The sequence below is a fragment of the Rana temporaria genome, chromosome 3, assembly GCF_905171775.1.
Source record: "Rana temporaria chromosome 3, aRanTem1.1, whole genome shotgun sequence".
Taxonomy (NCBI): Eukaryota; Metazoa; Chordata; class Amphibia; order Anura; family Ranidae; genus Rana; species Rana temporaria.
Window position 1 is genome coordinate 14,092,777 of NC_053491.1, and position 17,836 is coordinate 14,110,612.

The 17,836-nt window shown below is 43.1% G+C and overlaps 1 protein-coding gene across 2 annotated transcripts in view; it reads right to left on the reverse strand.

The window, feature by feature from the left end:
* SLC24A1 (solute carrier family 24 member 1) overlaps positions 1–17,836 on the reverse strand; it is a 144,216-nt gene that overhangs the window by 111,502 nt on the left and 14,878 nt on the right. For both annotated transcript variants that reach the window (XM_040342275.1, XM_040342274.1), the window contains exon 2: positions 5,491–6,694. In XM_040342275.1, the coding sequence (XP_040198209.1) occupies positions 5,491–6,513 (1,023 nt within the window). In that variant the 5' untranslated portion in view covers positions 6,514–6,694. The remainder of the gene's footprint in view (positions 1–5,490; positions 6,695–17,836) is intronic.

Genomic DNA, 17,836 nt, shown 5'->3' on the forward strand with positions numbered 1-17,836 from the left:
AGCGTTAAAACGTACATATGTGCAGCATCATGGCCGTTGTAGATTAAACAGAGGCCAAGATTGCAGCTTCCCTGACTGAAAACGATAGGCGAGTTTACTTTCACTTTAATGGCATCCCAGTCTTAGTCCGTAGGGTTCAGTATTGAGTTGGCCCCGCCCTTTAAAGCTATAACAGCTTCAACTCTTCTGGGAAGGCCGTCCACAAGGTTTAGAAGTGTGTATATGGGAATGTTTGACCATTCTTCCAGAAGAGCATTTGTGAGGTCAGGCACTGATGTTGGACAAGAAGATCTGGCTCACAGTCTCCGCTCTAATTCTTCCCAAAAGTGTTCTATCGGGTGCAGGCCAGTCAAGTTCCTCCACCCCAAACTCGCTCATCCATGTCTATATTAGGGTGACCACATTTCCAAAGTGACATTCAGGGACATACCCCCTCTCTCACCTTTCCCCCAAAAAAGATGGGGGGGCACGGGGGAAATGTAGTCTCAGGGGTTAATTGGGAATTTGGCGGCGGGTTATTTGTCAGGTGAATGCACCACTTGCCACCAGATGCAGTGCCGCTTGCCACCCATAGTCTGCCACCAGATACAGTACTGCTGTCACTCCCTCTGCATGAGCCACTTGCATAGAAGGAAAGGAGTGGAGTCACTATCTAGAGAGTAAAGATCACACCAGTCCCTGCTGCTTGCCGCTGGGTGCCGGAGAAGGAGGAGGTGCCGAGGTGGGTGGGGACAGCAGTGCTGCACTAGGCGCAGGCCTCGCTCCCGGTCTCAATGTCTGAGAGTAAATTGTCACTGGTTGCAAGATGGCCTTAGCAAACCGTTCCGGAAATAGTAGTTAGTAGGGGGGTGGCTGTGTCCTCTATTTCATTCCGGGACATTGTATTGTCCCGGAATGAAGGTGCCCGGGACCCGGGACAGACATGTCAATTGCGGGACAGTCCCGGGCAATCCGGGACATGTGGGCACCCTAGTCTATATGGACCTTGCTTTGTGCACTGGTGCGCACTCATGTTGGAACAGGAAGGGGCCGTCCCCAAACTGTTCCCACAAAGTTGTGAGCATGAATTTGTCCAAATTGTCTTGGTATGCTGATCTCTTAAAGGGGTGGTAAAGGTTCCTTTTTTTTTAATAACAAACATACTTACCTCCACTGTTCGTTTTGCTCAGAGTGGCCCCAATCCTCATCTTCTGGGGTCCCTCGGCAGCTGTCTCGGCTCCTATCAGCTAACCCACATTCTGGGAAGCGATCTCCCAAGGGGGTTAGCTTGCCGGCATGCTCCCATGATACAGTGATACAGACAGTGGCTATAGCCGCCGACTGTATCACTCGGCCCCTCCCCCATCGCACGCGTCATTGATTTGATTGACAGCAGTGGGAGCCTATGGCTGTGCCGCCATCAATCATTCAATGAATGAGCCGAGAAGAGACGAAAAGCCCGGTCGAGAAGCCTGCGTGTTCACGATGTGGGACTTTCAAGGCCGCTTATCGTCGGATTTTTTTTTACCTTAATGCAAAGAATGCATTAAGGTGAAAAAACATGAACCTTTAAAACCCTTTTAAGAGTTCCCTTCACTGGAACTAAGGGTATAAGCCCAACCCATCAAAAACAAAGCCCCCCCCCCCACCATAATCCCCCCTCCACCAAATGATTTGGACCAGTGCACAAAGCAAGTTTCCATAAAACAGTATCCACCTCAATCAACATCCTCCCGAAAATGTCCGCCTGAAGACATTTCCTCCTTACTGGACTCCTAACAACCTAAAGGCAAGTCACAACGCCATCTTCAGGTTGGAGGATATACTGCGGGCTGCACCTGCCTACACACTTCTAACCTCTGGCCCATCCAGCCAATTAGGCAGGGTGGAGGGAGTTCAACTACCTGGAATTTTTTACAGACAGGCCCTGCATAACCTATGGAAATAGAGTAGAAAGGGAGAAACTTTTAATAAAAACTGAGCTGTGCTATGTAATGTACTGGGGATACTGGAATGGATGAAATGTGCAGGAAAGATAAAATGAAGGCAGTCACAAGAGAAGCTCCAACATCATATTATACAGGTCAAGTTTTTTGCATGGTCTATTGATCTTTTACAGTTGCTTGAATTATTATTATTTTTTTATATCTGACCTCCAGGTATGATGTGTGTTGTATAGTTCTATTGGTCTAGCTTGGCACAATGTAAGTATGTGTGAGAGAAATTCACCTGAGACCACACTCTGGAACAAGTTAAGAAGTTTTCTTTATTGACTCGTACAAGGAGACAAGTTACAACAAAGGGACAGATATTTGCCTATTGGTTCTGACCGCCTGCCACCAGTGCGATAGGGCTGCATAGACAAACAGCCAGCCTGATAGACGCCTATCTGAACAGATAATTGCCCACTGGTTCTGACCTCCATGACCCGTGCAATAGGGCAGCATACACAGAGTTCAGCCTTATGAGCTCCTATCTGACTTGTCTGACTAACAATTGTAAAACTGGCATTTATATACCCTCACAAGCCTTATCTCAGCCATCTCTCCTAGATGTGATTGGTTGCTAAGATCTACGTCACCTAAACCAAGCCAAACATAATTATTCCCAGAATTCCTATATGTTCATTAAAGTGATTTATAACTGGTTTTGTCCAATTAAAAACACCTGTGTAGAGACCAACTGGCACCCAGCTGTGTTAGCCATAACTTCAAGGATGACAGATTTTTGACTTTCGGAGAATGAACTTTCAATAACCCCCACCTTATCTGTTATGTCTCACTAATTATATATGTATTTATTCATTTATTGCTTCCATAAAAGGTACTGCATTATTTATATTATTCACACATACATATATATATATATATATATATATATATATATATATATATATATATATATATATATATATATATATATATATACACATACAAGCTAATTACTGTATTCAATATTGTCTAATTATTAATATTTCTTATTCAATGTATTTTATTAGTTTTAATGAGGGCACAAACAGACCTTATTTTGACCCTGTCAAACTTAATTAATGTACTGTACATAACTTTTCCATATTCTACATAATTATTTCAAACTACCTGTTGTAAGAAGCTTACTCTTATCTTATCTTTGTAAATTATATACATTTTAACTGTCAAAATGTTCCTTTTCTAATTAGTGAATTTACAATGAACTGTCCTAATACACTTTTTCCATTGGAAATTCCAATCGAGTTTACAAGGCATAACAGTATGTATATCTCATACCTTAGCAGCCCCTGGGGAAGCCGACCATCACTGTAGTAATTGGTGCTGCTATAGTGATAGCCGCGGTTATCCAAGTTCTGCGCTGAGTGACTTCCCTTCAGCACTCCCTCCATTTACAGAACACCTTGCATTCTCGTTCTCTGATCAGACAAGGTGGAGAGAAGAGGTGTTGACTTTGTAATCCCCACCTTGTTATTTATTTATATTTTTTCTGTAAATGGCGGCAGTGCAGAGCAACTGATTCTTCTGGTCAGTGACCCTGCACAGGACTCGACAGTGATTGTCAGCTTCCCTGACGATCCCTCAGGTATGATGTATACATAAATGTCAAAAGAGATAAAGAACCGCATGCTAGCTGCCAGCTCAATCTCCATTTGTAAAAAAACAGCTTCAGCTTGCCCCTCTAACGCGTTTCGTCCACCTACTGGCTAAGTCACAGAGGTCACAATGAGATATACAATGCCAAACTGGACCAATGGAACAATACAATACAGATCATACAAATTGAAACCCTAACTCCAGCCAAAAACTGTTCACATACAGAACTGGAGGAGGGATGGAGTGGAGGGAATTTCATTACGAGGGTGAAAATCAACTTTATAAGAGCCCAAAGCAAATAAGCATATAAGAAAAGTTAATTGTTAGGGTTTACAAACACTTTAATATTTACCTGTCCAGCTTGAAAAAATGGATAAGGAATAGTTCATTACAATCATGTATAAATACAGTGCCTTGAAAAAAAAATTATACCCCTTGAAATTTTCCACATTTTGTCATGTTACAACCAAAAACGTAAATGTATTTTATTGGGATTTTATGTAATAAGCCAAAACAAAGTGTCACATAATTGTGAAGTGGAAGGAAAATTATAAATGTTTTTCAACATTGTTTACAATTAAATATGTGAAAACTGTGGGGGGTACATTTGTATGGCGCACTCTTAAAATAGAATTATTGGCAACACTTTTTTTTTTGCATTTTGGATAGAATAAGGGATGGTTATAGCTTGGGTTGTCCCGATACCACTTTTTTAGGACCGAGTTTTTTCATGTACTCGCCGATTACCGATACTTTTTTTTAATGTCATGTGACAGTTTGACTGATAGGCACTGATAGGCGGCACCTATGGGCACTGATAGGTGGCACTGACAGGTGGCTGGCACTTATAGACAGCACTTATGGGCACTGTTGGCACTGACAGTTGGCTGGCACTGATATGGGGCTGACACTGATGGGCGGCACTGGTGGCACTTATGGGCACTGATACGTGGCACTGGTAGTCGGCACTTATGGGCACTGATGGCACTGACAGGTGGCTGGCACTGATGGCTGGCACTGACAGGTGGCTGGCACTAATAGGCAGCACTTTTGGGCACTAATGGCACTGACATGTGGCTGGCACTTATGGGCAGGCACTGAAATGCCGCAATAAATGACATGAGGAAAAGATTTTGAAATGCTATGCTACGACTCCCATCTTGGTACACCCTGCACTCGGCATTAGTAAGTATCAGCAGACATCTTGTTACACCCAGCCCAAACTATATGGGCTCTGTGTAACAAGATGTCCGTTGCTGGCTTACTGTGGCCAAGTGCAGGGTGCTCCAGTCACCAATGCTGATGCGGCTGTGCCCTGCACACTGTACCCTGCCAGCTTACCTAGCTGAGGACTCGCTCTCCGCCCCACTGACTCCACCTACAGACGCGTCCCGCCCACTCCGCCCGCCCTCTCCGCTCACAGACTCAGCCCGCCCTCTCCGCTCACAGACTCCACCCGCCCTCTCCGCTCACAGACTCCGCCCGCACTCTCTGCTCACAGACTCCACCCGCCGACCAGGTATCAGGTCAGGCATCGGGAGAATTTGTGTGAGTACAAGTACTTGCGCAAATGCTCTGTATCGGTCCCGATACCAATACTAGTATCAGTATCAGGACAGCCCTAGTTATAGCCCCTGTTAATTTTCTTTGCCAACCGTTTCTTTCCCTTCATTTCACTTCATTTCCTGCCCCATAGCAAAAGAGGAAGTGAGAGGAAATCCCCCCCCCCAAGGCTCTCAGAACTAGTGTCCCCACTGGAAAATTTCAGAGCAGCTCTTAAACAGGAAGGGGCGTGACCTTGACAGAAAGGGGTGGGTCATATTTAAATTAGGGGTTGCACGTTTTTATTCAGGCCTAGGGCAGCACAAAACCTAAATACACCACTGCATACCACAACATGTGATTAAAGTTAGTTGTAACTACAAACCTTGGATGTGTTTTCCAGCGCCATTACTTTTACCAGTCGCTTCCTTTTTGAAAGCTGTTTCTTCACCCAGCGCTCCACCTGGACGTTGAATTTCATGAACAGGACATACAGGCAATAGGCACTGAGGAGTAAACTGCTCTCATACCAGAGGATGACGTTATCAAGGAAGAAGATGATCAGCATAATCAAACCGACAATATAAAATGAGACGTCTCTAAACAGAGGCCACCATGTGAGGTTGAGGATCTCCCTGGAGAACAGGGCACAAGTTCCAATTACAAACAAAATGTTAAAGACAGCAGAACCCACAATAGTTCCGATACCCACGTTGCTGTGGGAAATAAACACCCCAATCAGGGAAGTGAAAAGTTCGGGTGCAGAACCACCAGCAGCCATAAACGTGGCACCAGCCACATCCTCGGAAATCTGGAGCTTTTCTGTGATCACTCCCAGAGCTGGAACGAAGAACTCATCACAGACTATGGCCAAGGCCACAAAGACGTACATCATACCAAAGATGTGCAGTGACACCCACCCGCTTCTGCGTTGCTCTATGCTGAACAGATCCTCAGGATATTCTCCTTTGGCATGAGGTAATGGAGGTCTGGTGGGTTTTGTGGTGGTTGTTGGAATAGGAGTTGTGGTTCTTGGTTTAACAATGGGTGTTATGGGATCTGGGTCCACAAAAATACAGTGTCTGGTTTTGGTCCTTTCTGTTACGTTTTCTGTAGATGGGGCTGAGGTAGTGGTGGTAGTGGTGGTAGTGGTGGTCCTGGTGGTGCTGGTGGTGCTGGTGGTGGTGCTGGTCGTGGTGGGTTTCAATGCTTCTCTGGCAGACATTTTTATAGTTGTTTCTGCTTTATCGTCTTCCACCGAGCTTGGAGTTTCCAAATTTATCTCTGGCCAAGGTTCTAAATTCATCTTTTGATCAACCGATAGTTGGTAAAGGGAGCAAAGGAACATCACACAAACTATGAACAGGATTCGGTTGAGCTGAAGTCTTTTTCTTCTGTGTAGATGCATCGTTACAGCCTAGCCTGGCTAAAAGACCAAGAGCCAGAAAAAAGGCTGTTGCCTTCTGCAAAAATGATTTGTCACCTAGGGAAAGATGCTGGATATTGTCCTATGCTTGTGTTTCATCTTTGGCTTGGCCTTTGTACTATTTGCTAAATTTGGGGGGTTCTGCTGGGCATCCCAGGAAAGCCTAATAAGAAAAAGAAAAAGTTAATTAGCACGCAATTTTGATTTAAAATATCGAATCAACTACATCCCCTTCATTTATTACAACATTAATAAATAGCATGGCAAGTGCATACAGTCGAACCTCAGATTACGAGCATAATCCGTTCCAGCAGAATGCTCGTAATCCAAAGTACTCGCATATCAAAGCGAGTTTCCCCATTGAAGTCAATGGAAACTAAAATAATTAGTTCCGCATTCACTTCAATGGCATGCAATACCGCATGCGGCCAGAGGTGGGGGGGGGGGTGGGCGCCGGAGAGCCTTGGAAACAGCTGAAAAGGCCTGAGGACAGCTCGGCTGACCTTGGCAAACCTCTGAAAGGCTCGGGAACTGAGTACTTTGGTGTCTTTCCGAGCATTTCCAAACGGCGACGATCAGCTGGGATCGACGTTGTTTGGCTCCGCTCTGCTCCGGTGTCCCCCACTACCTTAGGCCAAACGCGGTACTGCACACTGCTTTGGCCTGAATCCTGCTCGTTTTGCGAGACAACACTTGCAAACTGATTTAGGATTTTTTAAAATACAGTGCTCGTATTGCGAAACGCTCGTTAACTGCGTTACTCGCAATCCGAGGTTCCACTGTATTATGTAAAAAGATAAAAACACGGGAAACATACAGCATTACTGTTAAAATTGTTTAGAGGGCACAACTAGTAGTCAAAGCTCTGCAGAATGAACCTTATAAAAACTAAGACTTTGAGTAATGGCAAGGAGCAAGCATTCAAAACTATCAGGTTGATTTACTAAATGCAAAAAGACTATGAGCTAGATTCAGGTAGCTTGGCGTATCGTTGAGCGGGCGTAGCGCATTTCATATGCGCTACGCCAACGTAACTCTGAGAGGCAAGAGCAGTATTCACAAAGCACTTTGCTCCCTAAGTTACGAATTTGGAAGGTAGTGGCCGTGTTATATTTAAATTAACCGTGACCCCATGTAAATGAATGGCCGAACGAACGGCGCATGCGCACGCATGCTCAGAATCACGTTGCATATACTCCCTAAGATTCGACGGCTCAATGCGTACGACGTGAACGTAACCTATGCCCAGCCCCATTCACATACGACTTACATAAACGACGTAAAATCCAACGGCTGTTCCGACGGCCATACCCTAATATGACTTACCCCTGTTTTAGGTGGGATAACGTACGCCTTACGTAAATGGCGTAGCTTACTGCGACGGGCGCAAGTACGTTCGTGAATCGGCGTATCTAGGTCATTTACATATTCAACGCGTAAATTAACGGAAGCGCCCCTAGCGGCCAGCGTAAATATGCACCTAAGATACGACGGCGTAGGAGACTTACGTTGGTCGGATGGAGCCAGAATGCAGGCGTATCTGGTTTAAAGAATACGGTGCATAGATACGACGGCGCATCCGTGGACTTACGCGGCGTATAAGAAGATACGTCGGCGTAAGTCCTACGTGAATCTACCTCAATGAATTCTGCTAAAGCAGTTGCTCTGGAGCAGGGGTCTCAAACTGGTGGCCCTCCAGCTGTTGCAGAACTACAAATCCCATGAGGCATTGCAAGACTAAAAATTACAAGCATGACTCCCATAGGCAGAGGCATGATGGGACTTGTAGTTTTGCAACAGTTGGAGGGCTGCCAGTTTGAGACCCTTGTTCTAGAGCTTAGTAAATGAGCAGAAGTTCTGCTGAATTCCATCATCCAATCATATGCTAGCAAAAAATGGTGATTTGTTTATATTTCCCTTCCACGTGATTGGGTACTCTTTGCAAAGTGAAGCTTTACCTAATTTATTAAGCTCTGGAGTAGACATGTGCACTGCTGAAAAATGTGTTAATTGTTGTTTTTAATTTCTATAAAAAATTTGCTTTTCAGGTCATTCAGTATGATTGCAATTGGTAAATTCGTAAATGTGAAAATTCATAAATTTGAAAATGTGAAAATAAGAAATAAAATCCGAAAAAATTTGGCTGTTAGTAAATGTAACAAATACGAATTTATCCAAAGTTACGAATTATCCGAAATAACTATTGCCGTAGCTAAGTGAATTGAACGTAATGAATTATTAATAATAAATGACAATAATAATAAAAAAAAAAAATATTATTTATTATTAATTTGTTTCGTTCCATTTGTTTAGATGCGGCATTTGTTATTTTGGATAATTCGTAACTTCGGATAAATTCATTGCGTTCACTAACAGCCAAATTTGAAAGGAAATTCCAATACCTATCATTTAATAGTTAGTTATTATTAGTCAGTTATTCTTTAGAATTTTCGGATTTTCTTTCTTATTTTCGTATTTTTAAATTTACAAATTTATGAATTTTAACATTTACAAATTTATGAATTTTAACATTTACAAATTTATGAATTGCGATCATAACAAAAAACCCCAAAAATGAAAAAAAAATTGTCTGTTAGTGAACGAAACGAATAAGAATTTATTCAAAGTTACAAAATATCCAAAATAACGAATGCCGCATCTAAACAATTGGAACAAAACAAATTAATAATAAATAATAATAATACTAAAAAGTTTTTATTATTATTATTATTATTGTTATTTATTTTTATTAATTTGTTACGTTCCATTCATTTATATAGGGCAATAGTTATTTAGGATAATTCGTAACTTCGGATAAATTCGCATTCATTACGTTCACTAATGCCACGTACACACGATCGGTTCATCCGATGAAAACGGACCGATGGATTTTTTCATTAGATATCCGATGAAGCTGACTTTCATCAGTCTTGCCTACACACCATCAGTTAAAAATTGGATCGTGTCCAACGCGGTGACGCAAAACACAACGACGTGCAGAGAACGCGTGGATTTTTGACAGATGGATTTTCCCACAGACGATCGTTTTTTTTCTATCGTTTTTTTTAACCATCAGATCATTTTAAAACAGGTTCTAAGGGCCAGATCCACAAAGAGCCGCCGCAACGTAAAAATTCCCATTTAAGTTACACTGCCGTAAAATTTCTACCTAAGTGCCTGATCCACAAAGCACTTACCTAGAAATTTTCGGCTGTGTAACTTAAATCCGTCCGGCGCAAGGCGTTCCTATTTTCATGGGGCGAGTCCCATTTAAATTAGGCGCGCTCCCGCGCCGGACGTACTGCGCATGCTCCCGACGTCATTTTCCCGGCGTGCATAGCGCGGTTTTACGTTACGCCGAGTTTTGTGAATCGCGCCGGGTAAAAAAAGTTGCGTCGGGAAAAAAAAAAGATACGGCGGAAAAAAAAAAATAACAGCGTCGCGGGTAAGAAGGGTCTACTTTTACAAGGTGTAAACAGTTTACACTTTGTAAAAGCAGCCCTAATTTTACGATTGCAAACTAAAACTTACGGAGAAAAAACGAAGCTGAAAAGCTTCGTGGATCTCCGTAAGTGCTAATTTGCATACCCGACGCGGCATTTCGACTCGAAATGCCCCCAGCGGCGGATGCGGTACTGCATCCTAAGATCCGGCAGTGTAAGTCCCTTACACATGTCGGATCTTCTGTCTATCTTTTTCATCAGACGAACCGATCGTGTGTACGTGGCATAACAGCCAAATTTAAAAGTAAAGTTCCAATACCAATAATTTAAGAGTTAGTGATAGTAAAGTTATTATTAGTTAGTTATTATTTCAGATTTTTTTAATTTTCAGATTTTCGAAAATTGAATTTATGAATTTTTGAAAAATTTGTTAAACAGGTTTTCATTAATTTGGATATTTCTGAATTAACTAATTTGTCGAAATTCATTAAAAAACTAATTCGGAACAATATTAGTTGCACATGTCTACTTTGGAGCAACTGTGTAACGACTCGATGGCACTCATCAAGTCTGTGGCAGAGACTTTTGAACGAGCTTCGCACCGGCTGCTAGGTCAGTGAGAGAGGCATATTCGGTGGTCGCTGGATCCAATGTGGGAACAGTTTGTCCTCTGGATCTAAGATCATACCCGCAAAGCAAGGTACCTGAATCTTCCCTACCCCTTCACCCCTCTAACGGAACTTGTTTAATAAAAAAGCTTGAAGAAAAAAGAAATGTGTTGGTGTGGACATTTGTAACTCTTCAAGAAGGGCCCCTAGGACAAGCAAAGTGACAGTAAGGTAACGGCAGGCCCAAATCTAAACAAGCAGCTCCCTTGGGGGTAGTGCTACATAAATAATTAATATCAATAAACAGTTTGAAATCATCAAACAAATATATATTTGAAATCAAATCTGTATTATTTTTTGGCAATAACATGGTGTGGGCAGATTTCTGCCAGTTACAAGCTGTTTCAAACCCCTCCAGCCTGTGTCTTAGAATAAGAGGGAGGTGAAGTCTCCCATAATCTACATGTAAAATCCCACCCCCATTGTGTTTAGCGAGGGAGTGGGCTGTCATTTACCACTGTGTACATCAGTGGCGGCTGGTGGGCTTTTCTTCCAAACCAGCGCCCTGGGTTTTGCAGCACTATTCGCCAGCAACCCCCCCCCCCCCCCCGAGGTCTGGCACTTACTATGTGGCGGGCTGTGTCCTCCTTTCCTGCTGTGTCCTTCAGGCATCGGCAGGTCCAGCTCCAGCGTGTTCCTTCCCTTCCACAGCGCTAGGCATCCAATATGATCGCCTGGCACTTTGGCCAATCGGGAAACAGGTCTCACTAACCTGCTTCCTGATTGGCGGGGAGTAACTGTAGTGTGAAAATAGCAAAAATTCTTCCGCTATGGTAACACAATTGGGTGGGATTGGGACGCACTCTCTGTGCCCCGAGCCCACCCTATTTTAAAACCTATTAGAGACTCTGGCTCTAATCAGGTGCTTCAAAAACACACCCCCTCCATAGGAATTCATGTGTCCGGCGTCCTGAAAGGGGCTAGGCACATGGATAGGGAGGGCGGCGTAGGTGTTAGGGTGGGCGGCGTCACATGTGTGACTCTATAGTCACATGGGCTGCTCAGATGTGATAGGGAGGATATGCTCAGCATAGAATCTCACTGAAAACGGAGAATGTGCAGAGCTGGCACCACAGCTGCAAAATCTGTAGCTGAATCGGAGACATGGACAGAAGGGGGGAGATAGAGAACAGCAGGATCAACCAGTTTTTTTTTTGCAGAATACAGAAAAGGAATCTCATAGTGACTGAGTGAGTATGAACAGCATGTAATTCACCATTTATTGATTGTTGTTGATGATGAGGGTTTAGTGACACTTTAACCACTTAAGGACCGCCGCATGTACATATACGTCGGCAGAATGGCACGGACAGGCACATCCACGTACCTGTACGTCCCTGCCTAGATGTGGGTCGGGGGTCCGATCGGGACCCGCCCCCCCGGTACATGCGGTGGTTCCCGTGGCTGTCCGAGCGATCCGGGATGAGGGGGCGGCTGTTCGTTTTTGTCCGCCCCCTCCGGATCGCTCTCAGCCAATCCGCGCGCTCCCCCGTGTGTCACTTCCTCTGCCTGTGTAAACACAGGAAGAGGGAAGTGATGTGATCTCTCCTCTCAGCGTTTTTTTTCAACCGCCGCTGAGGAGAGATCACATCACACAGTGAGTCTGCACAACACTACACTGACACACACTACACATAGGCACATTAACCCCCCCGATCAGCCCCCCCCCACCCCAGTGTCACTGAATGCAGAGATCATATATGTACTGATCACTGCATTTAGTGTCAGTGTGACAGGCAGTTAGTGTTAGGTTCAGGGTAGCCCCCGTACCCCCCCTAATAAAGTTTTAACCCCTTTGACCACCGCCCTAGTTAACCCTTTCACTCCCTATTGCCAGTGTCACTAAGCGATCATTTTTCTGATCGCTGTATTAGTGTCGCTGTTCCCGCTAGGTAGCTATTTTTTTTTTATTGCGATTTTTACTAAAGACATGTGGCTGAATACATTTTGGCCTAAATGTTTGACTAAAATTTAGTTTATTTGATTTTTTCTTATAGCAAAAAGTAAAAAATATTGTTTTTTTTTCAAAATTGTCGCTCTATTTTTGTATATAGCGCAAAAAATAAAAATCGCAGAGGCGATCAAATACCACCAAAAGAAAGCTCTATTTGTGGGAAGAAAAGGACGCAAATTTTGTTTGGGAGCCACGTCGCACGACCGTGCAATTGTCTGTTAAAGCGACGCAGTGCCGAATTGTAAAAACCCCTTGGGTCATTTAGCAGCATATTGGTCCGGTCCTTAAGCGGTTAACTAGCAATGACACCATGTTTTATTTAAAGTAAACTTTTTATTTTCTGACAGGAAGTAGATTAGGAAAGATGATTCTGTTTTATGCTTGAATGCAATGTGGTTTTTACTGTTTTATTTTGTAAAACGGAGGTTAAAGACCAATAAAAAATATAGCTGTTTAATAGCAGTTAAAACAGATACAAAACAAATCTATAAAGCATTCATAAATCAAAAACTATTACCAAAAATGTCACCACATTTTTTTGAGTTTTTGGATTTCCGAATTTTCGAATTTCTGGATTTTCGGATTTTCGAATTTTTAATTTCCGAATCTCCGAATTTCCAAATATCCACATTTTTGGATTTTCAAATTTACACTTTCCAAATTTCCAAAATTAAGAATTTTCAGATTTTTGGAATTTCGGAATTTCCGAATTTTCGAATTTACAATTTCCGATTTTCCGAATATTCGGCTATTTGGAAAATTCTGAAATTTGCATATTCGGAAAAATAAAAAAAATTGGATATTCGGAAAAATGCGGAAATTTTAAAATTCGTAAAATTCGGATATTCAGAATGAACTAATTTGTCTAAATTGGTTAAAAAAACGAATTTGGAACTAAACAAATTGCACATGTCTAGTAGAAATCCTTATACTCAGAGGTAGCAGAACAATATAGAAGCCAATCCACCTTTGCTATTGTAACACAGTTTCCTATCAGATAGACTTTGTCGGTTGCAATGCCAGTATTCTTTCAATCAGATAAGCGCATCATTTAAAGTGGTTGAAAACCCTAATTTTTTACTTTTGCCTACAGGTAAGCCTATAATAAGGCTTACCTGTAGGTATAAAGAATATAAAGAATATCTCCTATTCTCCTGTATGGTTTAGGAGATATTCACCTCGCAATGCGCCGCTGATTGCAGCGGCGCATGCGCAGGGGGATCCTCGGCTTAAGGGCCGGCCCTTGCCGGAATGAAATCTCCCGCGTGCATGCGCGGGAGTGACGTCATCCCCGCTCCAGCCAATCACATCGCTGGAGCGGCGATACCCGGAAGACACGCTCGGCTCGGCGTGGACCAGGTAAGTTCCCTACACCTCGTTCCAAGGTAAGTATTTCATAATGAGCTAATATGCGGTGCATACTAGCTCATTATGGCTTTTGCCTTGCAGGTGTAAAAAAAAAAAATGTATATGCGGGTTTACAACCGCTTTAAGCGGCTAGGTCTGGGAGTATGTTAAAGCAGAACTCCTGTGAAATATTAGAAATACGTGTTTTTACTGTTATTTCTGTACCGATAATCTTGCGTTTACACAATGACACAACACACAGCAAGAAAGATTACTCTACTACTCCCTGGTTCAGCTTAACCCCTTTATGACAGCCTCATGCATATACAGTGCCTTGAAAAAGTATTCATACCCCTTGAAATTTTCCACATCTTGTCATGTTACAACCAAAAATGTAAATGTATTTTATTGGGGATTTTATGTGATAGACCAACACAAAGTGGCACATAATTGTGAAGTGGAAGGAAAATGATAAATGGTTTTCATATTTTTTTTACAAATAAATATGTGAAAAGTATTGGTGTTGGGAAGCATAACACTTTAAGACCGTTATGGACTGTTCCATAGGATCTGTTTCTGAAGCACATGTTGGAAAGCGCAACACGTTAAAGCGGAGTTCCAACCACAATTAGCATTTTTTAAATGTATGTCCTTTCATCCTGCGTTTTTATAATATAAATCTGGTCACTTACTATTTTACAATCCGCCGCCGCTCCGCATAGATATTCAAAAAAGATAGTTTATAAAACTATATCTACACCGTTGTCATTTTGCTTGTGGGCATTGTGAAGCCTATAGGCACTTAGGGCCAGATTCACATAGATGAGCGGCGGCGTAACGTATCTTAGATACGTTACACCGCCGCAAGTTTTCATCGCAAGTGTCTGATTCACCAAGCACTTGCGATGAAAACCTACGCCGCCCCTTCTCTCTTCCCCTCTCTTTCCCCCCCTACCTTATCTTTATTCTTATTTTTACCTCCTGTTTTCCTTTTCTTTTTGTTTTATTCTTCATCTGTTCTCTTTTTATTATTATTTTATTTTTCTCCCGCCTCTTTTTCCTATCTTCCTCCCCTCGGAGGTACCCCTGTGATTTCCCCCATGCCTTACAGTTTGCAACGTACTGATCTGTTATCATATGGCAATCTTGACTTCAATTCTGCGCTTCTTGTTGCCTAGGGGCACGTAGACTGCCCATGCTGTTTTATACCTGACTGCTTGTACCACGGGCAACTAAGTGCCTTCTCTTTCTATGCCCCTCCTTATACTGTTGTACTGTATTACAAGTACCTGTATGTTGTAAGCAACCTACCTCTTTTCAATAAAAAGTTATTTGACAGAAAACCTACGCCGGCGGCCTCCGGCGCAAGGCGGACCAATTCAAATGGGCATGTGCCATTTAAATTAGGCGCGCTCCCGCGCCGGACCTACTGCGCATGCTCCGTTTCTTAATTCCCGTCGTGCTTTGCGCGCCGTGACGTCATTTTTTCAAACTGCGACGCACGTAGCGTAATTCCGTATTCCCGGACGGCTTAGGCAAACGACGTTCATTTTAAAATTTCGACGCGGGAACGACGGCCATACTTTATACAGCAATACGATTGCTGCGTAAAGTTAAGGCACCAAAAAACGCGACTAACTTTGCGACGGGAAACTAGACTAGCGGCGACGTAGCGAACGCGAAAATCCGTCGTGAATCGCCGTAACTCCTAATTTGCATACCTGACGCTGGTTTACGACGCAAACTCCCCCCAGCAGCGGCCGCGGTACTGCATCCTATGATCCGACAATTACACCTGTCGGATCTTCTGGCTATCTATGCGTAACTGATTCTATGAATCAGTCGCATAGATAGTCTGAGGTGGATTCAAAGGCAGATTTCGTGGGACCACATAGCAACAGGCATTTCCAGATGAGTAAAAAAAAATAGTTTTTTTGATGGAACCTCCACTTTAAGACAGTTATAGACTGTTTCATAGAAGCCGTGTCTGAGGAAAGGGGATATGCACCCTTTAGGCGCAAATCGGCATATGTTGGAAGGCAACATGGTTTAATATCATATTTCTGGAATTTCACTTCCTGGTTGATACAGGCAGATGGCCCCAAGTTGGAATGTAACCAATTACGCATTAATGCTTTGTAGAACAAAAGCCTGGCTCCTGTCCGGCTAATGGGATAAGATGGAAATCAGTGAATAGCACTCTGCAAGCAATCTTCAAAGAGAGCCATGGCTGCCAGGATGATTGATGACGGTGGGTGACAAAGATCAAAGGATCAACAGGCACTTAGAGATGATACATGGGCAATACTGCCCCTAGAGGCCAATACGGCAGGACGGACAGTAATATAATCTATTGAAAGGACTGCCTCTTGACAATATCTCATTGGACAGGAGGCTCATGGGGGTGTTTACGAGTGGGCCTGAATGAATGTGTAAAAAGTACACACAGAAGGAAAATCATCCCTTTTTCACTCCTGGCTCTTGTCTGAGCCTTGTGGCTTTTTCTGACACCCTCTTGAGCACAGCTGATGAGACCATGTCTAGGGGATGTGATAAGTATCTTTGATGTTCTGTTGTTATATGCTCTGTATACTTTCCGTTAGTGTTTCATGTTAGCATGTCCCTATTTTCTTGGGAAATAATTAAGATATTGTTTTACTAAGTATTGTGTTTTAATTTTCATAGCTAACCTTCAATTATTGTGCTTATCAGAGTTTTAATAGACTAACTAACTATGGGTATGGACAAGGTAATACATATATGCAATAAATAGAAGGAAACCGTAACTACCTTCTAATAATATTTATTGTACCAATTACTTCATGTGGGGGGGCGTGTGTATTCAGCCCCCTTTACTCTGATACCCCTAACTGAAATCTAGGGGAACCAATTGCCTTCAGAAGTCACTGAATTAGTAAATAGAGTCCACCTGTGTGTAATTTAATCTCAGTATAAATACAACTGTTCTGTGAAGCCATTAGAGGTTTGTTAGAGAACCTTAGCGAACAGCATCATGAAGGCCAAGGAACACACCAGACAGGTCAGGGATAAAGTTGTGGAGAAGTATAAAGCAGGGTTAGGTTATAAAAAAAATCTCCCAAGCTTTGAACATCTCATGGAACTCTGTTCAATCCATCATCCGAAAATGGAAAGAGTATGGCACAACTGCAAACCTACCAAGACATGTCCGTCCACCTAAACTGACCGGGCCGGGTAAGGAGAATATTCATCAGAGAAGCAGCCAAGAGGCCCATGGTAACTCAAGAGGAACAGCTCAGGGGGGAGAATCTGCCCACAGGACAACTATTATTCGTGCTCTCCACAAATCTGCCCTTTATGGAAGAGTGACAAGAATAAAGACATTGGTGAAAGAAAGTGATAAGAAGTCCTGTTTACAGTTTGTGAGAAGCCATGTGGGGGAGGGGACACAGCAAACATGTGGAAGAAGGTGCTCTGGTCAGATAAGACCAAATTTAACTTTTTGGCCTAAAAGCTAAACGCTATGTGTGGGGGAAAACTAACACTGCACAGCACCCTGAACACACCATCCCCACCGTGAAACATGGTGGTGGCAGCATCATGTGGTGGGGATGCTTTTCTTCAGCAGGGACAGGGAAGCTGGTCAGACTTGATGGGAAGATGGATGGAGCCAAATACAGGACAATCTTGGAAGAAAACCTGTTAGGCCGAGTACTCACGACCAAACATGTTCGCTCGAAATGTCCGACGGGCTGTTTCCGGCGTACAAGGCTGTTTTTTCATTTGGCCCGCTGGCTTGTACACACCAGCGGACGATATTTCCCTGCGGACCTGAACGCGTGCACGTAATCCACGTTTGACGTCACTATAAAGGGAAAGGCCAAAGTCAATGGCGACGCCCTCTGTTCCGCTTT